The 21,879-nt window shown below is 60.8% G+C and overlaps 1 protein-coding gene across 4 annotated transcripts in view; it reads right to left on the reverse strand.

Moving 5' to 3' along the window:
• The window catches only part of FAM53B (family with sequence similarity 53 member B), a 101,772-nt gene that overhangs the window by 61,603 nt on the left and 18,290 nt on the right, over positions 1–21,879 (reverse strand). For 2 of the 4 annotated variants that reach the window (XM_036222741.1, XM_036222740.1), the window contains exon 2: positions 7,885–8,147. In XM_036222741.1, the coding sequence (XP_036078634.1) occupies positions 7,885–7,962 (78 nt within the window). In that variant the 5' untranslated portion in view covers positions 7,963–8,147. Of the gene's footprint in view, positions 1–108; positions 1,162–7,884; positions 8,148–15,492; positions 17,513–21,879 lie in introns of those variants that run through there. The other 2 variants (XM_036222742.1, XM_016138306.2) reach the window with 2 other exon arrangements.

A 21,879-nucleotide genomic window follows, 5' to 3' on the forward strand; every position in this document is an offset into this window, starting at 1 on the left:
TCGTTGGGGCCCAGGTTGAGAGACCTGGCCTGACCCCTGCTGAGGAGGGGGCTGCCCGCAGGTCCCAGGATAAAGGGTCTGCCTCACGTATCCCGAAGACTCGCTCACCCGTTCGTTCATTCACTCATTCAACAAATCTGTCCTGGAAATTATTTACGTGCGTGAGCTGTGCTAGCGGTTGGTCCCGTGACAGTGAAAGGCGTTCTCAGTCCCAGAGGAGCAGTCACCGAGGGCTCTAACTTCTGAGGAGCCCCAGGGGCACAAGGACCCACGGCTTCCCTCACACTTCCCACCCAGAGAGGTGGGTGAGGTGGGCGGGAACCCAGGGCCCTGGCCCTTAGAGCTCGGGAGGGACAAGGGTGGGGCTGGCTAGGAACACCAGGCCCACGCGGATAAGAGGGTGGCAAGTGCTGGCACCAGCTCCCGCCCCTGTCCCCAGCTGCCCGACTCAGGGACCTTTGCCCTCGAGGTATGTGGTCATGCGATTAGGTTATCAAGGGTCTATCCTGACCAGCCTCTCGGGAGGCCACAGTCACACAGACCAACCATTATGGTACAGAGAGAGAGGGACTGGCGGGGAGAGGGCCCAGGCTGGGTGCTGGCGGTCAGGGCTGGCTTCCGGGGGGAGGTGCTGGAGCTGGGGCTGGAGAGAAGGTGCTCACAAGGGGTGAAGTGGGGGCAGGCGGGCCTTTCCCAGACCCCTCCTCCATGCAAACCCTTATCCTGTCGGGACAGGTGGCCCTCCTGGATTCCAGGGACTCGGCCAGCCAATGTGCAGCCATCTGGGCACAGAGCCGGCTGTGCCTGCCTCCCTCCCACTGGCTCGGCTCATGCAGCAGGCTGCTCCCCGAAAGCTCGCACCGAAGTCACCAAATGGCAAGCAGGTGACAAACTCAAGAGCCCCGCGGGGTTCTCAGAGACACACGCTGGGCTCGGCCAACACCACGGCCCGCTGCGGAGACAGGAGCACCTGGCCCGAGGCGAACCCCCTCTGGGAAACCACGGCAGCCGCCCCCGCCCCATGCCGGGGGTGGGCAGCGTTGCGCAAGCGGGGAGCCCGCGGAAGCCAAACGAGGATCAGGCCGGGGAAAGCAGAAGCCGGCGGCCCGCAGGCTGCGCCGAGGCGCTGGGCCCACCGAGGGCGGCCTGGGGCCCACCGTCGGCAGGAGGCAAACAGGAAACGGACCCGCTGGCGGGTCACTGCTCCCTGGCCCTGTTCTCCCACGGAGCTGCGCGCTCGGACCGAGGGGCACCCCCCGGGGCACGTGGACGCGTGCGTGGGCACCAGAGCTGCCGGGGTCTGCCCACGGAGGGGGCCCGGGCGCCCCGGGCCCTCATTCACTCGCTGTCCGGCCCGCTGGCTGCGTGTCTGCCGCGGCCCCTTCCCAGGCTGCAGGACACCCACGCCAACTCGGCGCTTCTCACTCCCTGCCGCCCCGCGCCGAGCCGCCGCCGGCCTCCGCTCGGGGGGCCCCCCACCCGTGCCCCGGGCTCATCCTCCACGCTCCGCCCAGACCTGGCAGAGGCCGGCCCCACGTTGTTCCTCTGTTTGCCCCCTTCCAACGGCTTCCCCCAGTGACCGGCATAAAATCCAGGCCGGCCCCCTTCCCCGCGGGCCGCCAGGCCCACGTGAGCCAAGCCTGGCGCCCACGACCTCCCTCGCGCAGCCCGGCGGGGCCCGCCAGCTCACCGCCACCCCAGGCCCCTTGCCGTGGGGTCTCCACATGACAGACTCTGGGCCTCACTCCGGTCACGCGGCCTGCTCGGCGGCCTTCGCTGACCACCCAGCTCACGGGCGCCTCCCCACCATGCTTCTGTCCACGCGGCCTTGTCCGCACCGCCTTATCTCCTGCCCCTCCCGAGACCAGAGGTTTGGGGCCGCTGTCTGGTCCACAGTAGTCCCAGCACAAAGCAGGTGCCATGGGGATGACCTGGGGACCGACTGCCGTGGCCGTCCGCCCAGCCTCTTGCCCCTGCTGCCACACGGCCAATGGACGCAGGGCCAATGGAAACTGATTTCCACTGGGCAGAAACTGCTGCCCCCCCAAATCGCAGGGCTCACGCCGAATCAAAACTCAGTGGGCAAGGGGAGAGAGCGGCATGCAGACAGAGCTGGGGGCCAGGGTGGCGACGTCAGGCCAGCCGGGGCTCCTACGCGGCCTCGGACTCTGCACCAAGGACACAGGCGGGCCAGCGGTCACTCACACGGAGATTTACGACAGGAAGGAGCCCCGTCGCCAGGCCCCCTGCGCTAGAGGAGCCTCACTCCGGGCCCCCTCAGTGAGCATGTGAACTCCAGTGGTACAGCGCCCCCCCTTCTTCTAACAGCACCCCAGTTTTGCACTGGGCTCCGACCCTCCCTCCCTGGTTAGTGTCATGGTGGGGCCGTGCCTCGATTTCCCCTGGCGCAGGGCGGGCACAGGACTGGATGTGGCTGACCAGACACTCCTCACACCGGGGCGCTGACTCCTGGACCAAGGCGGGCGCCGGACGCCCCACAAGAGCTCCTGCTTCTAAAGTCCTCCGCGCGGGCCCACGCCCGCCCCCTCTGGGGCTTCGGTCGCCAGCGCGCCTCGAGTCGGGTGGTTCTCTCCCCCGCTCTCCGTCCAGCTAAGTTGGCTGGAGGCGGCTGACTTCACGCCGGACTTCAAGAGGCTGACGGTTAAGTAAGTCACAGCTCAGAAAATGTCACACAACTGCTATGTGTGACATCTGGGCAGAGGTTTTCAGAACCACGAGGAAATATTTATAAGCCGAACCTGCTTAACCAAAAAGATATGTACAGCGCAGTGTAGTATTTTGTTTTGGTTTTTTTTTGTTCTTAGTTTTGTTTTTTTACAAAATGCAGGTTTCTCCTTTCTTTTCCTTCTTCCTCTCCAAAATGGTCGATTCAGTCACACTGGTTTGTGTGTAGAGAAGGTCCATCAAAGTCACTATGGAGACATGCTGGTAGGACAGTGGCAGCTCTAAGGCCAACCATAAGGTCTGAAATAGTCGTGGGCTAATTCCTCCCCCCATGGGCTTTCTGCCCTCCACTGGGGTAAAGAAAAAAGAATGATGGGATCGGGGCCCCCATCTTGCTGAGCCCCGTCCGAGGCTGGGCCAGGGGTGGGCAGGCCTGGACATCCCGTCCCCAGCAGCTCCCCAGAGTGTCAGGCCCCAGCAGGCCCTGACACTGCGGTGCCCACTGGGGGGTCCAGGCTGTCCAGAGTTGTTTTATTTCCAGTTTACCCTGCACATGATAAGACTCCCACTGGTCTGAGCCATTCTGCAGTCGGCCTCCCTAACCTTTCGCACCCTGTACCCACCGCAGGAAGGGTGAGCCGATCGCGACATCGGGAGGCCTGGAAGGCCCTGGGGGGGGACGCGCCCCCTGAGGTTTCGCAGGACGCACGCAGTGTGCACACGGAGGCACACGTCCAGACACGTATGTGCGCCCCAGCCCTGGCTGGCGCCGGCAGTGACACAGGACGGTGACCGCGGCCCCCCTCGGTGATTCTCCCACAGAGAAGCCTCTGTTCCCAGGCCTCCCCCAGGGCAGGGCCTGCTCGCTGTGAGGTTCCTGAGATCGGGAGAGAAGGTTCTGGAATCGGATCTTCCATGGGAAAGGAGAAAGCTACAAGTCAAAGGGAAGCTTCAGAGGCCATGTCTCAGACTAAGGAAAGAAGCCCTGACTTAAGTCCACAATCTGCGTCTTTTTTCAAATGAGGAACTAAGTCAGACAGAAAACGACAAGGCCCATCTCTGCCCACGATCACGTCGCCTGTCCTCGTCCTGACGCGGCGTGGCAGGGAACCACGAGGCCACACGGACAAACCCACGTCCACGCACCCGAGCAACAGGTGGAGCGGCCCAGCCTCCCGGACGGGACGTGGCGGGACCGTGGCCTGGGACACGGAAGGGACAGCCAGGCCCACGAAGAAGGGACGCTGAGGCGGGAGCAGCGGCTGGAGGCAGAGCGGCATCGCTCGCTGCCTACCCGGGCTTCGGGGTCGCCCAGGCGTGGACGGCTTCCTGGGCGCCTCTGCTTGCCCTGGGGAAGGGCATCGGGCTGCCCTAGACTCTGAATTCGAACTTCAGACCAGCCTGTGGCCTGCTAGGGAGCCTGGCTGGGGCTGGCTACGTCCAAGGCCAATGCTGGGGGGCCGGGAAGATGAAGACCCCTGGGCCCAGGTAGCTGGGTGTGAGGCCTGACCTGGCCGCTGGCCCCTCGGACTGAGCAGGATGCTCAGCCCGGGTGTCCTGATCCGACAGGCACTGGAGGGAGGGCCAGCCCCACAGTCTGGCGTCGGCTGCTGCGGGGAGCCACACTCCGCCCTCTGCCCTGGTCCCCAGACCCGAGGGAGAGGCCCGGGAGAGCTGCCGGGGACAGGAGGCCGGGCCCGGCCAGGGAACACGGTCGCCGTGGGGAGGGGACGGGCCCTTGGCCTGAGCGTGAGCGAGCGGGAAGCAGCCAGGGGAAGCACTGCTCCGGGGGTCAGATGTCCGGGCCGCCTGCCAGCGGCGGCGGCTAATGTTAGAACACGAGAAGGAAGCGGCCGCGCGGCAGAGGACAGCGGCCGGCGGCGGAGTGGGGGAAAGGGGACGGAGCACAGCGACCGCTGGCTGCCGCGAGCTGCGCCAGGCTGGGGGCCCTGCAAGGCCCTCGGCCAACTCTCCCCGAAGACAGGCGGAAGGCCGGGCGAGCGCCCATCGGCCGCTTTTCTGTTTTCCTCCATCTCTCCCGGGAGTAGGGCGGTCACGCTGGCAGCAGCGTCTAGCTTTCAGAAAAAGGAGAACAAGAACCGCGCACCGGCTCCCAAGAGGGCCAGGAGGGGGCCGGCCGGGCCCCGGGGGAGCGTCTGCGGGTCTCCGTGTTTACGTGGCCCCCCAGGTGGCCCCGGCGACTTTCGCCTGCAGATCTGGACTCTCTCTCCTCACCGCTGTGCCTCTGAGACCTGCTCCCATAATTCCAAAGTGACCTGTGGCGATTCGCGCTTTGTTTTGTCATCTTAAACCCCCACTTCTGTTATCTTCGTAGTCTGATTAGGAAACAAAGAGAAATGCTTTTCCATCTTTCCTGTCATTATCTTGATGGTATTTATGTGAGGATGATGTTACCAGCTTAGGAAGCTGAAGCAAAACCCCCACTAACTTCCTCTCAAGCTCACTGGCTGCTCGGAGCAAATTCTACCACCAGTTCGTGTTACGGTCCGTCTCACGGATGTCATCGCTAGACTGAGATTATTGAGGGTCTTTCTTGGGTTGTTTAGCCTGTGCCTCTCCCCGAGGCCTAGCGGGGTCCTGAGAGACCACAGCCTCAGAAGCCAAGCTGGGGTGTGCGTGACGGTTGGGGTGCAGGAGACAAGGGCCTGGACCTGAAGGCTGCACCCTGGCACCCTGCTCCTCAGCTGTGTGGCCCGGACCCTGTGCCCTGGGCTCTCAGAGCTGCCGTTTCCTGTCTGTATGACAGAGCAGAGACCGAGGTACCCTGCCCCTCGGCAGGGTGCAGGGAGGTTCCGGGGCGGGGAGGGGGGGAGTAGCAGGACCTCTGCCAGCACCGCAGGCCACACTTCCCCTCCCAAGACACTGGACGCAGTCAGGCCGTGCCTCCACCTGAAAACCCCTCCCCAAAGGCGGCCGCTCCTCACAGCTGACCAGCTGCCTGGGAGTTAAGGGGAAGGACGGGGAAGACGGACGGGCCCACAGCTCTGTGCTGGGTGGCTGGGGCCTGGAGCAGCCAGTGACTTTCCAGGAAGGGGGAAAGGGACGCCCCGACCCCCACAGCAGCAGGAAGCGTGCGGCGGAGCCCCTTGCCGTGGCCCGCCTGCTTCTCCTGACTTTCCTTTTCTTATCTGAGAAGATGAGTCTTCCTCCTCCAGCTGGGGCTGCGAGGCCGGACTCCTCCTGGCCTGGGCTCGGGCCATGTCTATTCAAAGGGCGGCTCGGCTGACCTCCGGCCCACGTGCCCTGGATCCAGCTTCGTGGCCAAACCTGGCCAGGCCCTCCCTGAGACGGGACCAAGTTCAACGGCAGCTGCTGAGGCCAGCAGAGCAGCTGGAATCAGACAGGGATCCTCCCTTGGGGCCTCCAGAAGGCCTTCACCCTGAAGGCCATTCCTGTCTGGTCTCAGCTACTCTAGATGTGTTCTTCGGATTCGTCAGGAAAACACCCACCAACGACAGAAAACAGAGCCACGTCAGCCACGAACCTGAGCAGCAGCCACAGCGGGACCGAAAGGAGGAGGCGCTGAGGAGGCGGCGGGCTCCGGGCAGCCCTGTTCCCTCGCTCTACACACACGCCCGGGCCAGGCCCCGGACGCAGCCCCGGGGACTCGGCAACACGCTCCGGGGGGAAGCGCCGGGTCTTCAGCAAGCTCACGTTCTAGTGCGGGAGTCGTTCAATGCGCAAGGTCCAGATGTTAGAAAGCGGCGAGGGCCCCCGAGGGAAAAGAGACGGGCAAGTGGCCGAGAGGGGGTGCTGCAGGGAGGCAGGGGTCCCAGCAGAAGTGAAGTTTAGGACCGACTAGCCAGAGGAGGGAGGGGGCGAGAGAGAGCCCCGCAGGGGTTGCGGGGGGAGTGTCCAGGCCGCAGGCAAAGCGCCAAGGCCCGGAGGCTCGTGCGAGGCACACCGAGTGAGGCCAGGGGCGTGGGCGGAGTGACTCGGGGGGTGCAGCAGGGGCAGCGGAGCGGTCACGGGGGCCAGAGCACGTGGAGCCTCGCACACCCCAGGAGAGCTCCGCCGTTTGCTCGGCTCGAGATGGGAAGCCAGTGGAAGGTCCTGAGCAGAGGGACAGATGTGCCTTGAGCTCCTGCTGGCTGCTGGGTGGAGCACAGGCTGAAAGCAGCCGGAAGCAGGGTGCCCATGCCACAGGAATCCAGGTGCGAAAGGACGGCACCAGCAGGAGGGCGAGAGGGGCCCTAACTACAGACCGCGTATGCGATGGGCAGCCCTGCCTCATCTCTGTCTGCAGAATTCCTCCAGCCCAGGGCCCCACACACCCGAGGTGCCCCGTGCAGGCCATGGCGTGGACACAGGTCTCCGTGGCCCTCGCGAGCTCTGCGGGCCGGAGACCCGCCTGCCTGCTCTCGGCTTGGCTGCTGATAACAGGTCGATGACGGGAGCCCGGGGGTGCCAGCGTGGGTTCTCGTGGGGGGCTGTGAAGGGCGCCAGGACCCGGAGCCGTGGCCCCCGCCGACCATGGGCGCTGTGGAGAGTCCTGGGGACTCACCCATTTATAAAACTCCTCCGCGGGAGTGTCTGTGCCCGAGCGGGACCCCCACCCCTCCGCTGGGAGCAGCCTCGCTCACTCCTGAGGAATCAGGGCTGCAAAACAGGGAGGGGGCTGTTCTGTCCTCCGTCCGAGGAGGCCTGGGGTCTGCCTCTCTGGCCTGGCCCATCGGGCCACTTGCTCAGAGGACACTTTGGGCAGAGGGCAGCCGGAGGGCAGCTGTCCCCGCGGCCCACCCCGCTGGCAGCCAGACTGTGCCTTCCTTCTGCACCATCTCCCACTCGTAGCATTCCTGAGGAGCGGCCCATGCCCGGCACGCCCCGCGGGGGCACGGCCTCGTCGGGGCCCCCGCCGCCCCTACCCGGGTGGAGACCAGAAGGAATGTCGATCTCAGCCTGGCAGGGCAGCAGAACCGCGCTTGGAATTAGTGACCAAGGCGCTGGCCTTCCCCCTCGCTCACCAGATGACTCCGGGCGGCTACTTCCTCCGTGCGAGTGCTTGGCCGGGCTCTGGGTTCCTGGGCCTCCGCCCCCGCCCCACCCCGGCCTGCAATGTCTCAGAGCTGTGCTCTCGGGCACTCTGGACTCAGTCTGCAAGGCCTGCACACTCAGTCCACAGCCCCAGCTGGACACTCAGAAATGGCACCAGAGAAACGAGCTACACGAGGTCCTCACCAGCTCAGAGTTGAAGGTCCTGCATGCTATGGAGTCAGCGCGGTGGGTGTCGAGGCTTTTACTTAGGGTCATGACCATGGTAAGGACCTCAGGCACTGGGCTCCGTCCCACGGTGGGCGCGAGCCATCTTCAGGTGGGCAGACTTGGGCAGAGGTGACTTCCTGGGCACCTCCCAGGTGACTGGCGTCAGCAGGAACAGCTCCCCATCAGCCGCTCGCCCTCGGTGGGGCTCTTGCAGAAAACGGTCGTGGGTGGTCGAGTCCCTGGGAAGACAAAAGGCAAGGGGACTCAGGACTGGGAGAGACCGGGGCCCCGAGAGAGCCACCCACCCCGCGCCACGCCAGATCCCGGTGGGGAAGAGACCTGCCTCCCTGCTGAAGCAGATGCATTCTGGGTGGACCGAGGGCCAGAGTCACCCCTCAGAGTCCCCGCCACCCACGCCGGCCTTGGAGGGTCCCTAGAGCCAACGAGCACCCCAGCGGGGACAACAGTGACCCTCAGCTCAGCCACGTTGTGCCCTTAGTGCTTATCTCGGGGTCCGGGGTGCTGACAATCTGCTGTCCCCCAAGTGCGCTCAAGTCATGTGACACCTTACACCGAGCTGGCTTTACTTCGGCTTCCGTGCCCGCCCACCCTAGGCCGAAGGGCACACAGGCACCGATGCGAGTCAAAATCGGAGGGCCCGGCCCTGAGCAGCCGACTGGCAGCAGGGGCCACAGTCGGCGAGCGGTTACACTTCCTCACCCGGGATAAGAAACAGGAGGCTCCATTTAAAGGCACAAAACTCCTATCCTTGGAAGTGCCACATTCCCACGACGACACATGTGCAATGGCGGGGGCCCTTGCAGCTTTGTCCCCTTCCCCAGAATGAGGCAAACCCAGCCGCAGCCCGTGCAGAGCCCGCCCACACCCCCCCGAGCTCCCGGCAGTAAGGAAAACCCCCTTGTGTCATCGTCCTGCACAGCCCGTCCCCGACCCGCCATCCTCCTCCTCCAAGCAAACGCCGAGTGCAGCCTTCCGCTCAGGCTGGAAAAATCGCCCCTCACAGGTGAACTTTTCCGATCCTGTTTCCTATCCTACACTGTCAGTGAAAGTCACACAGATGCAAGGAACCTGATGATCACCATCGAAAAGTCAAAAATAGTGATGATCACAGGAATAAGTACACAGAAAGCCAGCTCCGAATCTGTAATTAAAAACAAACAGCTCGGTGCAGGAAAATGTTCCAGAATCTGCTGCTCTGTGTAAAAATTAATTGCGCCCTGGTATTTACTCACCATCCAGATTGTTAATCATATTTTCCTGTTTATTTCGATTAGATTTTACAGTGGGTGTTATTGAAATTGCTCAATTATGGGCCAGCTGGCGAGCGCAGGAAAATTACCTTCCACTGTTCTTCGAAAACAAGGTTCAACCAAAGTGCAAGAGCAGGGACGGGGGGGAGGAAAATCAGTACCCTGCGGAAGGCCCGGCTACGGGGGAAGGAGGCCCAGGGCAGCCCGCAGGCCCCCAGCTCCGCCAAGAGCCCACACGCAGCTTCAACACGTCCATCTAGAAGCGACGCGTTCTGACCAGGCACGATCTGCTCCAGGAAAGAAGTTCACACCACTCCTCCGAGCTGTGGCCAGACGGCTGAGCTGGAAATGGCCGCCGGCCCCTGGACCCTTGGCTTGGGAGTAGGCTGGGGCATGCCAGGCAGGAGAGTGCCCGGAGGGGGTGCTCGCGGACTGCCCCTCCAAAAGGACCCTTTGTGCCACCTGGGTGGCGGGGGTGAGGCCTGATGGTGGCCATCTTCTTCCTGAGTGTGACCTCCATCCCATTCTGAGGCAGCTAGCCGTGGGCCCCAGGCCTGGGTGGGTGACCTGCCCTTCCCCCATTTCCTCCTTCCCTAACCAAGCGGGGGGGGGGGGGGGGGGGTTGGTGGTTACAAGCCTGGGGCAGAGTCAAGCACACCTGGGTTGGAATCCCAGCTCTTGAAATGTACGTCTGTGTGACCTTTGCCAAGTCACTTAGTCTCTGAGCCTCAGTTTCCCTCTCTGAAACAGGGACAGCAGTGGCTGACTCAGGTCACTGTGTCATATGAAAACGGGGCTCCAGCCCTGCGCTTGGTGAGAAGCCCCAGCTCACGTCGGGACGTGCTCGGTAAACAGCAGCCACTGTCACTCGTTTGAGGGGAGAGTCTGCGGGGCCCGATCCTTTCTCAGCTTCGCACACCCAAGCATCTGTCCTCTAAAATTTCTTAAAAGGGGAAATTTTATCAAAAATTGTTGAAGCTAAATTTCATCAAGAGGGGACTGGCTAGATCACAGCCCATCCCTCTGGCGGAACGGTAGGTGGCCAGTAGGTGGCCGGCAAGAACGATGCTGTGAAAGTCTATTGCCATGGAAACACGTTAGCGCACCTGATGCAGCCACCAGGCACCAAGCCCGAAGCTGGACTGTGGTGTCCCGGCTCTCACAGCTCCGTCCCCGCTGGAGCCCCGACAGGACACCAAGGCTCACAGGGGCAGCAGGGCGGTGAACCCCGGAGCAAACACAGCAGACGCGGAAGGGTTCAGCACAGTCCCTGCCCTTAGGGGTCCTGGAAAGACAATGCCGTGAACGCAGACACTACATCCACCACGAAGACGGGAGGAGCCGCTGGCGCGGAGTCGTAGACTCCTCTGCACAGGGGCCAGTGACGTGCAGCCCTGCGTGCAGGAGCCCGGGGGGTGGGCTACATAAGCCATGGACTGGGCATGCGCAGGAACACTGTGTCGCCTTCACACTGCCAATGAGGCGTACAGATGTGAACGTTCTCCGAGATACACCGAGAAGGGCGAACAGCCAGAGACAAGGGCCGCCTCAAGGAAGGGGCTGTGGTCCTGGGGCAGGAGCGGGCGCTCTGACCACACGGCCTCACGTGCTGTTCGAATAGTTCATCCAGTGTCCACCATACCCCTCTTTTGATTGGAAAAAAAATAGGAAAGATTTCAGCAGGAAGGGAAGAGGCACGTAGGCAGAGTGAAGAGTGTGAACAAAGCACGGCGGCCTGCCCCTCCACGGCGTGCGGGGGATGGTGCGCGCGCACTACCGGTCCACAGCGAGCGCGGGATAGCACGCGCGCACGGGTCCACGGCGAGCGGGGGTGGTGCGCGCGCACTACCGGTCCATGGCAAGCGCGGGATGGCGTGCGCACTACCAGTCCACGGCGTGCGTGAGATGGCGTGCGCGCACTAGTCCACAGCATGCGGGGGATGGTGCGCACATTACCGGTCCACGGCGAGCAGGGGATGGCGTGCGCGCACCGGTCCACGGCGTGTGGGCGATGGCGCGCGCGCACCGGTCCACAGCGTGCGGGAGAAGGCGCGCGCGCACCGGTCCACGGCGTGTGGGCGATGGCGTGCGCGCACCAGTCCACGGCGAGCGGGGGATGCGGGGGATGGCGCGCACACTACCGGTCCACGGCGAGCGGGGGATGGCGCGTGTGCACCGGTCCACAGCATGCGGGCCATGGCGTGCGCGCACCAGTCCACGGCGTGCGGGGGAGGCGGGGGATGGTGCACACACTGGTAGCTGGAGCCCAGGGGATGTGAAGACCCAGCAGCAGCAGGACAGGGACCTGGAAAGCCAGATTCAGACCAGACCGAGGGTTCTGAACGCTGAGCTGAATGTAGACTTTATCACGAGGCCACAGGAGGGGCTCCCCAGGGGGCTGGAGTCGGCTGCTTTGGTCTTGATTTTGTGACACCTGGACCTAGCACAGGTGCCCAGAGTACAGTAAGAGCTCAATACACAATTCTGGAATTAGGCTCGATCACACCAACATCTAAAATGGTCTGGCCTATTCTCAGACCATGTGCGTCAAATTCAGACCAGGAGAGCCGGCACAGATTCCTTCCATCCGGGCATGAGCCTGGCCAGGTTCGTGGGGCATGCCAGTGCCCGTGGAGACTTAGAGCCTAGTCAGTAAACAGGGCCGGGGTCTGCACAGGAAGAGGCCAGGGGCTCAGCCTCTTAAGGGACAACTGGGTGCATGGTTCCACCTAAGGCAAAAAGGAGGTGCCCCAGAGCCCATGGGTGGCAAGGTAAAGGCTTCCCAAGGCCACCTTTGGGGCACAGACCTTGCTCTGCCTGGTGGGTTTTCTCTTAACCCACATTAAGAGCAGCTTCTATCTGCTGAGCACCTACTGTGTACCAGGTGCTTCATGTACATCGGCTACAGGTCAGGCTCAATTACCCCCTTTATACAGACGGAAGAAGCAACTAGCCCAGTTTATAAGGTGTGAGCTTGTGTCTGAAGTCATGTGGACCAGGCCCCAGGCCGGTGCCTCCCACCAGCGTCCACCTGCAGCACGGCCCCCACCTCCTTGCCTGCCACTCAGTCCCAAACACATCCTTCCAAAGCCCACTCGAGTGACTACCACAGGACTTAGCCAGTGCACTCCCTGGACTTACCTCAGAGAAACGAACACTTAGGTCACACAAAAACCTGTTCGTGAACATTCCCGACAGCTTCATTCATGACAGCCAGGACCAGGATTCAACCCGAATGTCCTTCAGCAGGTGAATGGTTAAGCCAGTCATGCTGCCGGCATACCACGGAATATTACTCAGCAAGGAAAAGGAACTGTGCTGAGTGAGCAAGCGCACTCCCCAACGGCTAATGATTGCACAAAGCCCTTTATACACTATTCCTGAAATGCTGAAATTCTAGAAATGGAGAGTAGACAAGTGGGTGCCAGGGGTTTGAGATGGGGTTCTGGGACTGGGGTGGAGGTGTGCGAGGGAGGTGGGTGTGGTTACGAGCAGCAGCGGGAGGGATCCTTGTGGTGAGCATCTCTGCACCTTGACTGCATTGGTGTCGGCTTCCTGCTTGTGATACTCAACTTCGGTTTTGCAAGATGTTAGGTACTCTTGGGGGAAACTGAGTAACTGGGTGGGTGCACAGGATTTCTCTCTTACTTTACAACTCCATGCGAACTTACAATGATTGCGAAATTTAAAACCGAAATGAAGAAGAACCACTCAGTCTGTGCCTTGGTCAGAATGCATAAAACTAAACACCAAGAGTGAACTGTACTGCATGTAATTTAAAAAGAAAAAAAAAAAATTTTCTTTTATAAAGAAGCCTATGTGGCCACCGCTGCCCGCGCCAGGGACTGTGGAAGGTGGGACGGGGCAGGCCCGGCCGCCACCTTCTGCAAGTGACTCGACTTCAGTTTCCTCATCTTTGAAATGAAAGCGACAAGACCTTTGCTCTGGAAGCTGCCGGGAAATTTAGATGAAAAGAGCTATGTGCAAGCAGAGGGCACAAAGGCGGCCCCAGGCCCTGGTCCCCCCTCCCTTTTGCACAAGCAGCCGCTGCGGTTGGCACCTCTGTCGACATCCTCCGGGCCCTTCTTCTGCAGTCTCTTTGACCTGTATTTAAATCTTGTATTGTCACTTCCCCGTCCCATTTACTCCCACCTCTCTGCGGAGCCTCCCAGACAGAGGGCCCCCCGTCCTGCTGCCCACACGTCTGGTGCCTGCTGTCCACGGGAGGCGGGTGGGGGTGTTGCTAAGGGTCTCCCGTCAGCAGGTGGCCAGCCTGTTCAGGGGGACGGACACACACTGTCTGGTTCCCACCTCAGAGCCTCCACTCACTGACTCGTCTTCGCCAGGATTTCCACTGAAGGAGCAAAAGGCAAAGTCAGACTTTCTGCTGACCCACGAACCCACTTCCCTGGCTGCAGACGTGGTGGCAGGGGGCCCTGCCACCCCCCAAGGGTGGCCCCGAGCTCCCCGGCACTGTGCCCAGAGCAGGGCTGCAGGGTGGGAGGGTACACAGTGACAGTCTGAGGGCACAAAGTGACACTGCTCGCAGTCGGCAAGAGGCCCTCGATCCAGCACCCTGGCACCCAGCACCCTGGCACCCAGCACCAGAGCCACCTCTGCCCCACGTGCCCCGCACAGCACGCTCCCGGCCTCCACCTCCCACCTCCGGGCACCGACCACGGGCAGGCTCTTCTCCTTTAATGACCTCGTGTTCCTTATGAATGGGCACTGCTGTCAGTACTGTTCCCACTTTCCAGAGGAGAAGACCGAGGCTCCAAGGAAATACACGAGGCACGTGCCCAAGATCCTAGGGCCGCCAGGGCTGAGGGAATGGGGTGGATCCAGCTCAGCCTCCTCGGCCATTCTGACACCACGGAGGGCAGGGGCCGGCTTTGCTCTCTCACACACATCTTTCTTAACGTGAAATTTTCTTGCTTTTGTTCTGCAATCGTCAACGTGCCTTCTTTCATGTGTGACCCTCGAACCCAGCTGTCTGATATCACTGTGGTCGGAGACTCGGCTTCTGGCAAAGGGAAACCCTGCTAGATGCATTTACAGGTAGAGAAATGTTTTGCAGCTTCCAAAACTCTGTATCGCTCTTAAGTTTACCCGAGGCTTCTGCAGTGCATTTTTGAAGGGCTATCCCTTAAAAAGAAACGGACCGCACTGGAGATCTTCAAGACAATCACACTTCTCCTTTTAGTAGCTATCTCCTGTGCTTGGCACTTGTGCAAATTAGTTTTACAGCAGAATATCTCACCACCCTACACACAGGCCTCAGAGCAAAACCTAAACGTGACCTTGGCCACCGACAGTGACTTCCCTGATGGCTCAAGCAAGTCATTCCTCTCAGAGGTTCCATTTCCCTCTCCCATTAAGCAAAGGAAATGGGAGGAAAACAGAAATCCTACACGGTTTTCGGGAAGGCTGCATGCACTTTTAAACTCTCATAACTCCAGCCGGTGTGACAAAAGTCATCTGCAGGCAGGATCCAGAAGCAAATTTATGAACGTGTGGGGAAGTGCATGTCTTACAGGGTCGCGCTGCCTTCTGCCAGGCCCTGTCGCAAACCAACAGACAGGCTGAGATGGGGGCTGAACCCTGTGGTCGGCAGTCCAGTTCACATCTGCCAAGAGAAGGGAACTTAACCTGCCTGGGGAAGCCTTTGCTTGCTGTTTTCATAAGTCATCTGAGTTTAAAGGATAAAAGTGAAAAGCTGCCTACGAACTTTGTCAAGAGCCCATACCTTCCCCAACCGAGCTGATATTGCCAAGAGTCTGGAGTCTTCATAGGAGGACATGTCCACAGGAGGTGTGTTTCCCGGCCCGCAGTGGGACATTTAAACTCTCTCCCTCGGCCCAGGTTCCCGGTCTTCGGGTCCTACTGAAAAATCACTGAGAAAACACAGGTGTGCCTCCACCACCTCCGACGCAGTCAGAAAAACGGACACGGAAAACCTCTTCAGTCAGTACTTGAAACGCCAACGACATGCTCAGCACCAAACATCACTGATGTAAGGAGGCTGCAGGCTAGAGGCACCACCCAGAAGACGGTCCACATCTGTCCACTGTGTTCCCAGTACCTTCTCGGTTTGTATTTACAGAAAGGATAGGCGCACGGATAAAGTAACAGCAGCCGAAGCCTACAGTCCTGAGCTCAGGCACCTCAGGGTGCCCTACGCGCAGGTGCCACCGTTACCCCAGCTTACAGAGGGACAATCCTGCCCGGGCCCAAGGTCAGCCAGTTGCAAAGGGTAAAGCAAGGACTCAGGCCGCGGCTCCTGGACTCCGACGTCTTTGTCTTAACCACCTACCCTTCGACTCCAGGCTCTGCGATTTCATCATCGTGATCCTGCATTTCTCAGCTCAACAGCCCGAACGCTGAAGCGCAGACGCTGGGTTTGCAACGTGGCCCTCTCGACAGCTCAGGCCACACACACATCGACCTTCTGGAACCTACCGCTGCAACGCGGCACTCAGGGTTCACTGCAAGCAGGGAGGAGGCGGGCGAGGGGGACGTCTCGGAGAGGGCGGGCACGCGACATAGTCAACACTGCCCGTCCTTCGCCACACGCACGGGCAGCTGTGCCTCCCAGGAGAGCAGGGCGCTCCCAGCGTGGGGTGCGGGGCTATGCTCGCTTCTTGCTGCGCCAGCCCGATCTATGCCGCACCCCCCCAACACCACCTCCCTGGGCCTCTGCCCGCCTGCCCTCTCTCCAAGTCCACTCCCAGGGTGTTCGTGGGGAACCCTGCACTCCACAGGGTTAGTCTGGGTATGGACCCGACTTCGTTGTCCTCTGGACTTAGCACAGAGCCTCCCCACAGCGAGAACCTGCTCGAGGTCTGTCTGCTGAGTCAACAACACAGCCGGAAAAGAGCACTGGACTCGGAGTCCGGAAGCCCCGGTCCCAGCCCCGGGCGGGTCCTGGAGGAGCTGGAGGGCCCGGCCGAGCTGCGCGGACCTGCTCAGCTCGCTCTCCCTTTGTAACGTGTGAGAAGTTACCCTGTTCTGCCACCTCGGGTGGAAGGTTAAGGAGGTCAAGGCTTTCTCAGGTGGCGGCACCTTACGGGATGTCCCTAGATGTCCTGACGTCCTCACGTGAACACAATTCTGAGCGGGCCCTTACGAGAGGCTTGTAAAACGCCTAACGAAGATCAGGTCTTCGCAGCCACAGCCTGAGCTACTGGGGGCAGGGGACACACTGCGGATCCTCCATGTACCCCACCCCAGGGCTGGGCCTCCGGACAGGACGCTCAAATCCCACCCTTAGTCACACTCACTCGGGCTCCCATTTGCATGTGGCAGGTGAGGAAACTGGGCTCAGAGAGGGTGAATGACCTGACTAAAACCACAGCTGGTATGTGGCTGTGTCAGACTCTCAGGGGTAGGTGATTCTTTCTTGCTACGGGGATAAAGCACCTGCTCTAGAGCAGACATGCTCACCTGTCCCGTAGGCCTCGACCCTGAGTAAGGTGTGTCCTCAAGGTGTTTTCTCCAGTAACTGGATGAATATCTATTTCCTGGCCTAGGCCTCCAGGTACTCAAAGGCCACTGTGGGCCCACACGTGGGGAAGAACTGGCAGTCACATTACCTGGCTAGAAAGGGACCTACCCTGTGCCTTCGCTGACCACAATGGCCCAGGCTCCTTATAAGACCCTCTTAATGGAGGAAAAAAGCAAAACAGTGAAATGCTCTGCAGTCCCAACCGGGACCCTGATCTCTGGGACTTTACAGTCGCTCCCACAGAGTCGTGGGGGATTTTCTGATTTTTTTTTTTTTTTTTTTTTTTGGTACGCTAATAACATTTCGAGAGGGAGGGGAGCAACGCCACGACTCGGGGACATGAAGGCGCTGAGATCCAGAGCCAAAACGAATCCGAACGTGGGAACAAGGCAGCCAATGCCGTTGCTTGAAACCGAAGCCGCCTGCATGCCCGGCTTGTCAGGAGCCCCTTCATGAATGAGGAATAGAGGACATACGCGCCTCCTGCAGGGCCCCTCGCCATTCCCGCTTGCGTCCCTGTCATTTTAACCCACCGGACACTACGAAAGAAGAGCGTGTGCTGCGGACAAGGCTCTGCCGAGCGGAGGACGGGAGCAGGAGGGGACAGCCAGCACTTACGGGCCGAGCGCAGGGGCACGCTGCCTCCTCCTCCAAGCCAGGTGGGGACAGAAGGGCAGAGGAAAGGACGGGGAGACATGGCGAGGGGCCCCAGAGATAATCTACTGAAACGTTAAGCCACTTAGCCTAAGATGACCATGACCCGGTCTTCGGTCAGACCTACTTACAAGGACAGTGAATTTTCTCAAACCATGATTAAAAACCAAAACAGGGGTAAGAAAAAACACATATATATATATTTATATATTTTTTTAAACAAAAATGGAGAAGCCCAACCAAGAGGACGTGCGGCCGGTGTAAAGACAGAAGACACAGGAAACATGGCCCCTGCCCCGGGCTCTGCCCCCGGGCGGCTCGGCCCCGCTGCCCAGGTCACTTCCCCTCGCGGGGCCTCCGCCCCCTCGCCTGTCAAACGGGAGGCCAGGCCAGACTCGCGGGCCAGCTGCGGGGGGCAGCCGGGGCGTGCCGCCCCTCTCTGCGCCTCCGCCTCCTCGCCGGTGACGGGCACACGGGAACCCCGCGGGAGTGGGGGCCTCCACGGCAGACGTGAAGGTGCCGTGGGAGCAGGACGGACAGGGGGCAGGAGCTGACGGCCGCTCTGCGCCAACCGCTCGGGGCCGCCGTGTGCGCGTGGCCTTCCCGGGCCTGCTCAGACCTGCCCCGCAGCGTCCTAGCTCTCAGGAAACCAGACAACGGCAGCAAAGGCCAAGTCCCTTACTCGCTGCCATCGAGAGCCTCGACTGTGACCGTCCCCGCAGCCAAGGGGAGGCAGGCAACGCCGGCGGGGGAGGTGGGGATACAGAACCGCCCCCCTCTCGAACATATCTCTGGGGTGGGGATGGGCGTGTTGGCACAAGCCCGTTTTCCAAGCTCGGTCCTTAAGTGCACAGGGCACCTGGGTGTCTTCGGCGACAGTGACGAGATTCCGCGTGAAGGAGTCTCTTGGAGGCCCAGGCAGGGAGCCCCTCACCAGTTCTCATGCTTTCATCTCCCACCTCCTGCACCAAGAGTATCCGCTTTCTTTCCAAATGTTTGCGGACTCTTGGGGCCCACGGACAGCTACGCACACAGACAGCTCCCGCGAGACGCCCCGCCCCGCCCAGGCTGCACGCATGGCTTCCGAACCAGGGCAGGAAGCAGCATTCCTGTTCCGGGCGGCCACGTACCGGGGCTGCTCTCACAGAACCCCCCCCCCGCCACCCCCAGGCCACTGCGCGGAGGGAACGCCATCTCTCGGAAGCCGGCACTTGGAACGCAGTTGGGAGGGGGATCCCTCTATCTCAGGGGCTCAAAAGAGTATCGCAAAGATCACACTGAAACACTAGAGGTGCCCCGGGAGCTCTTAGGAACTGTTGGGGACACGAGAGCCACAGTTTCCCACCCACCACCCACTCAGGGCTCACGGCCTGACCTCAGCTCACACACCAGGACTTGACTCTCCTGATCCGACCAAGTCACGTCTACTAACCTCTCTTACAGGGTTTGCTGTAGAAATTAATCAGTCAAGCTAACCAACCTGCTGCGAGCCTTCAGCCTCCGCCCTGTCCGCACCGCAAGCTAAGCCACGTGCTCAAAACGCCGACACCTGCCCAAACAAAACCCCTTGGAGACTCGACTGCCTGACGGGTCTGTCATAAGGACAGGTACACCTAAACCCCCTCCTGGGGGTTTCTAAAGGGCAGAACAAATTCTACTCAGATCGCTCTGGCCATCGGCTGGAGCACCTGTGAGGGGCAGCCACCACGTCTAAGGACAGCCACCTGTCCACAGAAACACGGAGAGCAGCAGACTGCGGGCACTTTGGAGGGGTACGAGGCTCCTGCAAGAAGGGTCCCCGAGGTCCTACGTCAACGCGAAGCCCAGGCATTCTGCTCCGAGTTACTTACAAACGGCCGCAGGGTGCCTATGAGCAGCTCGGGGAGCGGCTGCTTACTGGGCCGTGAGCTTTTTGATTTCTCGGCGGAGGCGGGAGAAGCGGGGGCGCCTCGTTTGCAACCCGTCTCCACTTCCTTCTGCACACCCTGGATGTGGCACGCGGCCTCCTGTGCTCAGAGCAAAGCCCTTGGGGCTTAAAGAGGAAATGACATGGCCGACCAGACTCACTGGCTTAAAGGAAAGGTGCCTTAGGAGCCCTCTGGGTGGACTTCTTCCAGAACCTTCTGCGGGCTCTTGGCAGATCTAGGTGAGACTCAAAAGGCCCTGGGTGAGCCCACCTTCCCAAGGTGAACGGATCATCTTCCTCACCGGAAATGGCCCAGACACCCAGGGAAGCAGGTGCACTCCATCACTTGTCCACGACCCCTCCCCAAGTGCCTGAAAAACTGCCAAACGCCGCCAACTGTCATCGTCCCCCAGGTGGGGCCACCAGAACCGGCGTTGGGCGCAGGCCTGCCTCGCTCTCAGGAAAATCATTGCACTAAGTCGGCAGCAAAGCTCTGCAGCCAGGCCCCAGAGCACCCCCCAAACCCAGCGACAGGCCGGCCCTCATGTGCGTGCAGGCCCTGCCCTGGCCCGGAGCCGCATCGGGAGGCGCTGCCGAACGAGCGTGAGCAGGAAGGCCGCACGGACAGCCGGGAATGCGGGCCTCCTCCGCCAACAGTCCAACTGGGGGAGGCGCGCAGGGTCGTCAACATCCTCGGAGTTAAAAATAACAATAACTCAAAGTTTAAAAAAAAAAAAAAAAAAAAGAAGATGCCAGACTGAAGAAGGGGACGGGGTCCGAGTGGATGAAATCTGACGGGGACCGGTCAGGGGGCGGCATTTGGGCACCAAAACCAGGTCTCAGGTGCTCTGCGTGAACAGTCAGCCGCAGGGGACAGGGCAGCAGTCTTCATCCGTAAGCCCTGGGCCGGCGCTCACTCTGCGCCTGCAGGGCGGACGGGACGGGTTGGAGACATAACGCTCTGCAAGCCGCAGGCCCTGCTGCCCCCAAGGAAGCGAGAATGATCAGGTCGATGCGTGAGTGGCTCAAAAAGGCAAATAAAATGCGGTAAGAGGCAGAGCACGTTTTTAACAAAATAAATAAATAACACGACTGTGCCTTCTAAGGTCTGAACACTGCACGACTCGCTTCTTAGGGTGAGTGCAGAGCCGTGCCAGCGTCCCCCCGCCGGCCCACAGCCAGGCGCCTCTCCACCTGGGCAGACTCTCACTCACTCCGTTCATCAATAAATCAACACAACCTTTGCTAGAGCCGTGAAGCTCGCAAAGCGCAAAGCTCGGTGAGCACCCAGAGGTGGCGTCTACGTCCACGAGGCCCCAGCAGACAGCGCTGGTGAAGCAGGCCTGCAGGCCGCCCTCGGCCCCTGCCCGGCCCCGCCCGGCCCTGTACTCCCAGAAGGTCGGTCTGGGACAGGTGCCCGAGAGGCAGTCTCTCTGAGCAAGGCTGACCACGCCCCTGGGCCAGCCGCACTTCGTGAGCCCACAGTGGGTCCCCTTTTGCAGAGGGGTCGCTGATGGGAGGCAACAAAGGAATCAACGTTTCTCCCCAAAACTCTCAGTAGAACCCAATCCAAAAGTCATCTGCCCTTCACAGAGAGAGGAACAAGCCAACCTCTGGAGAGATGGACGCAGAACATAATCTGGACAAACGTCTCGGTGCCATTTGACTGTCATTCTTATCAGCCTCCCCTGGAACTGCACGAGCCTCAAATGCCGAGTCCACGGGAAGCAACCTGCGTGTCTGCCAGCGGGGACCGCATCGGTGAGTGCCCGGACGACCGCGCGAGGGACAAAACGCAGCTTTTCACGAGGCCGGCAGGGCTCCGTTCGCACCTGTAGGAAACCACCTTCTAGTCCAGGGTGACGTGAAAAAGCGAAGCCCGGGACAGTGGACACGGCCGGCTCCCCCTGGGCAAGAACTAAATAAATAACTGCAGGGACAATACAGGCTACGAAAGGGGCGTGACATCGGCGGTCTTCGGGAGTGGGGAGTGGGGAGTGGGGGCTCAGAGCAGAGGTGGGACGAACTGCTTCAAGGGATATCACTGCGCACATCCCGCGATGCGGCGGTGACCTATGCAAAAACGTAACTTTTTGAAAAGCAAAATTACAGACAGGTGTGCGCGTAAACGCATATTTAGCTGTACGTGCCCGCACGTGAGCGGAACATCTCTGGAAGGACAAACTAAACGGCTACATGGGTTTGCCCCCACAGGGGAGATGTGCGGCTGGGGGGAGAGATGGTTTTCACTGCTGAGTCTGCACACGTGCATATACTGCCTCTCCTGAAAAACTTGCACACGCACACACGCGCGCGCACGCACACACACACTCTGCTCCTAGTTCCTCAAACAGCTTGCACCATTCCACGCCTCCAGACCTTTGCTCACGCTGGTCCCTCTGGCTCGAGCTTATCCTCTGGCCCCACCCCGACCCCCCTCCCGGACTCCTCGGCTCCAGCCAGGCTACCCATCTCTCAGACTCTGCTCTGGCATCACCTCCTCCAGGACGGCCTTGCTCACACCCCAGGGTGCAAATCACAAGAGTCTGATGAACTGGTGGTGTATCTGTCCCCCCGCACGGACCGTGAGCTTCTGGAGGGCACGAACCCAACCTTAGTCCTGTGTCCCCAGGAGT

Source organism: Rousettus aegyptiacus, unplaced genomic scaffold (assembly GCF_014176215.1).
Source record: "Rousettus aegyptiacus isolate mRouAeg1 unplaced genomic scaffold, mRouAeg1.p scaffold_m13_p_6, whole genome shotgun sequence".
Lineage (NCBI taxonomy): Eukaryota > Metazoa > Chordata > Mammalia > Chiroptera > Pteropodidae > Rousettus > Rousettus aegyptiacus.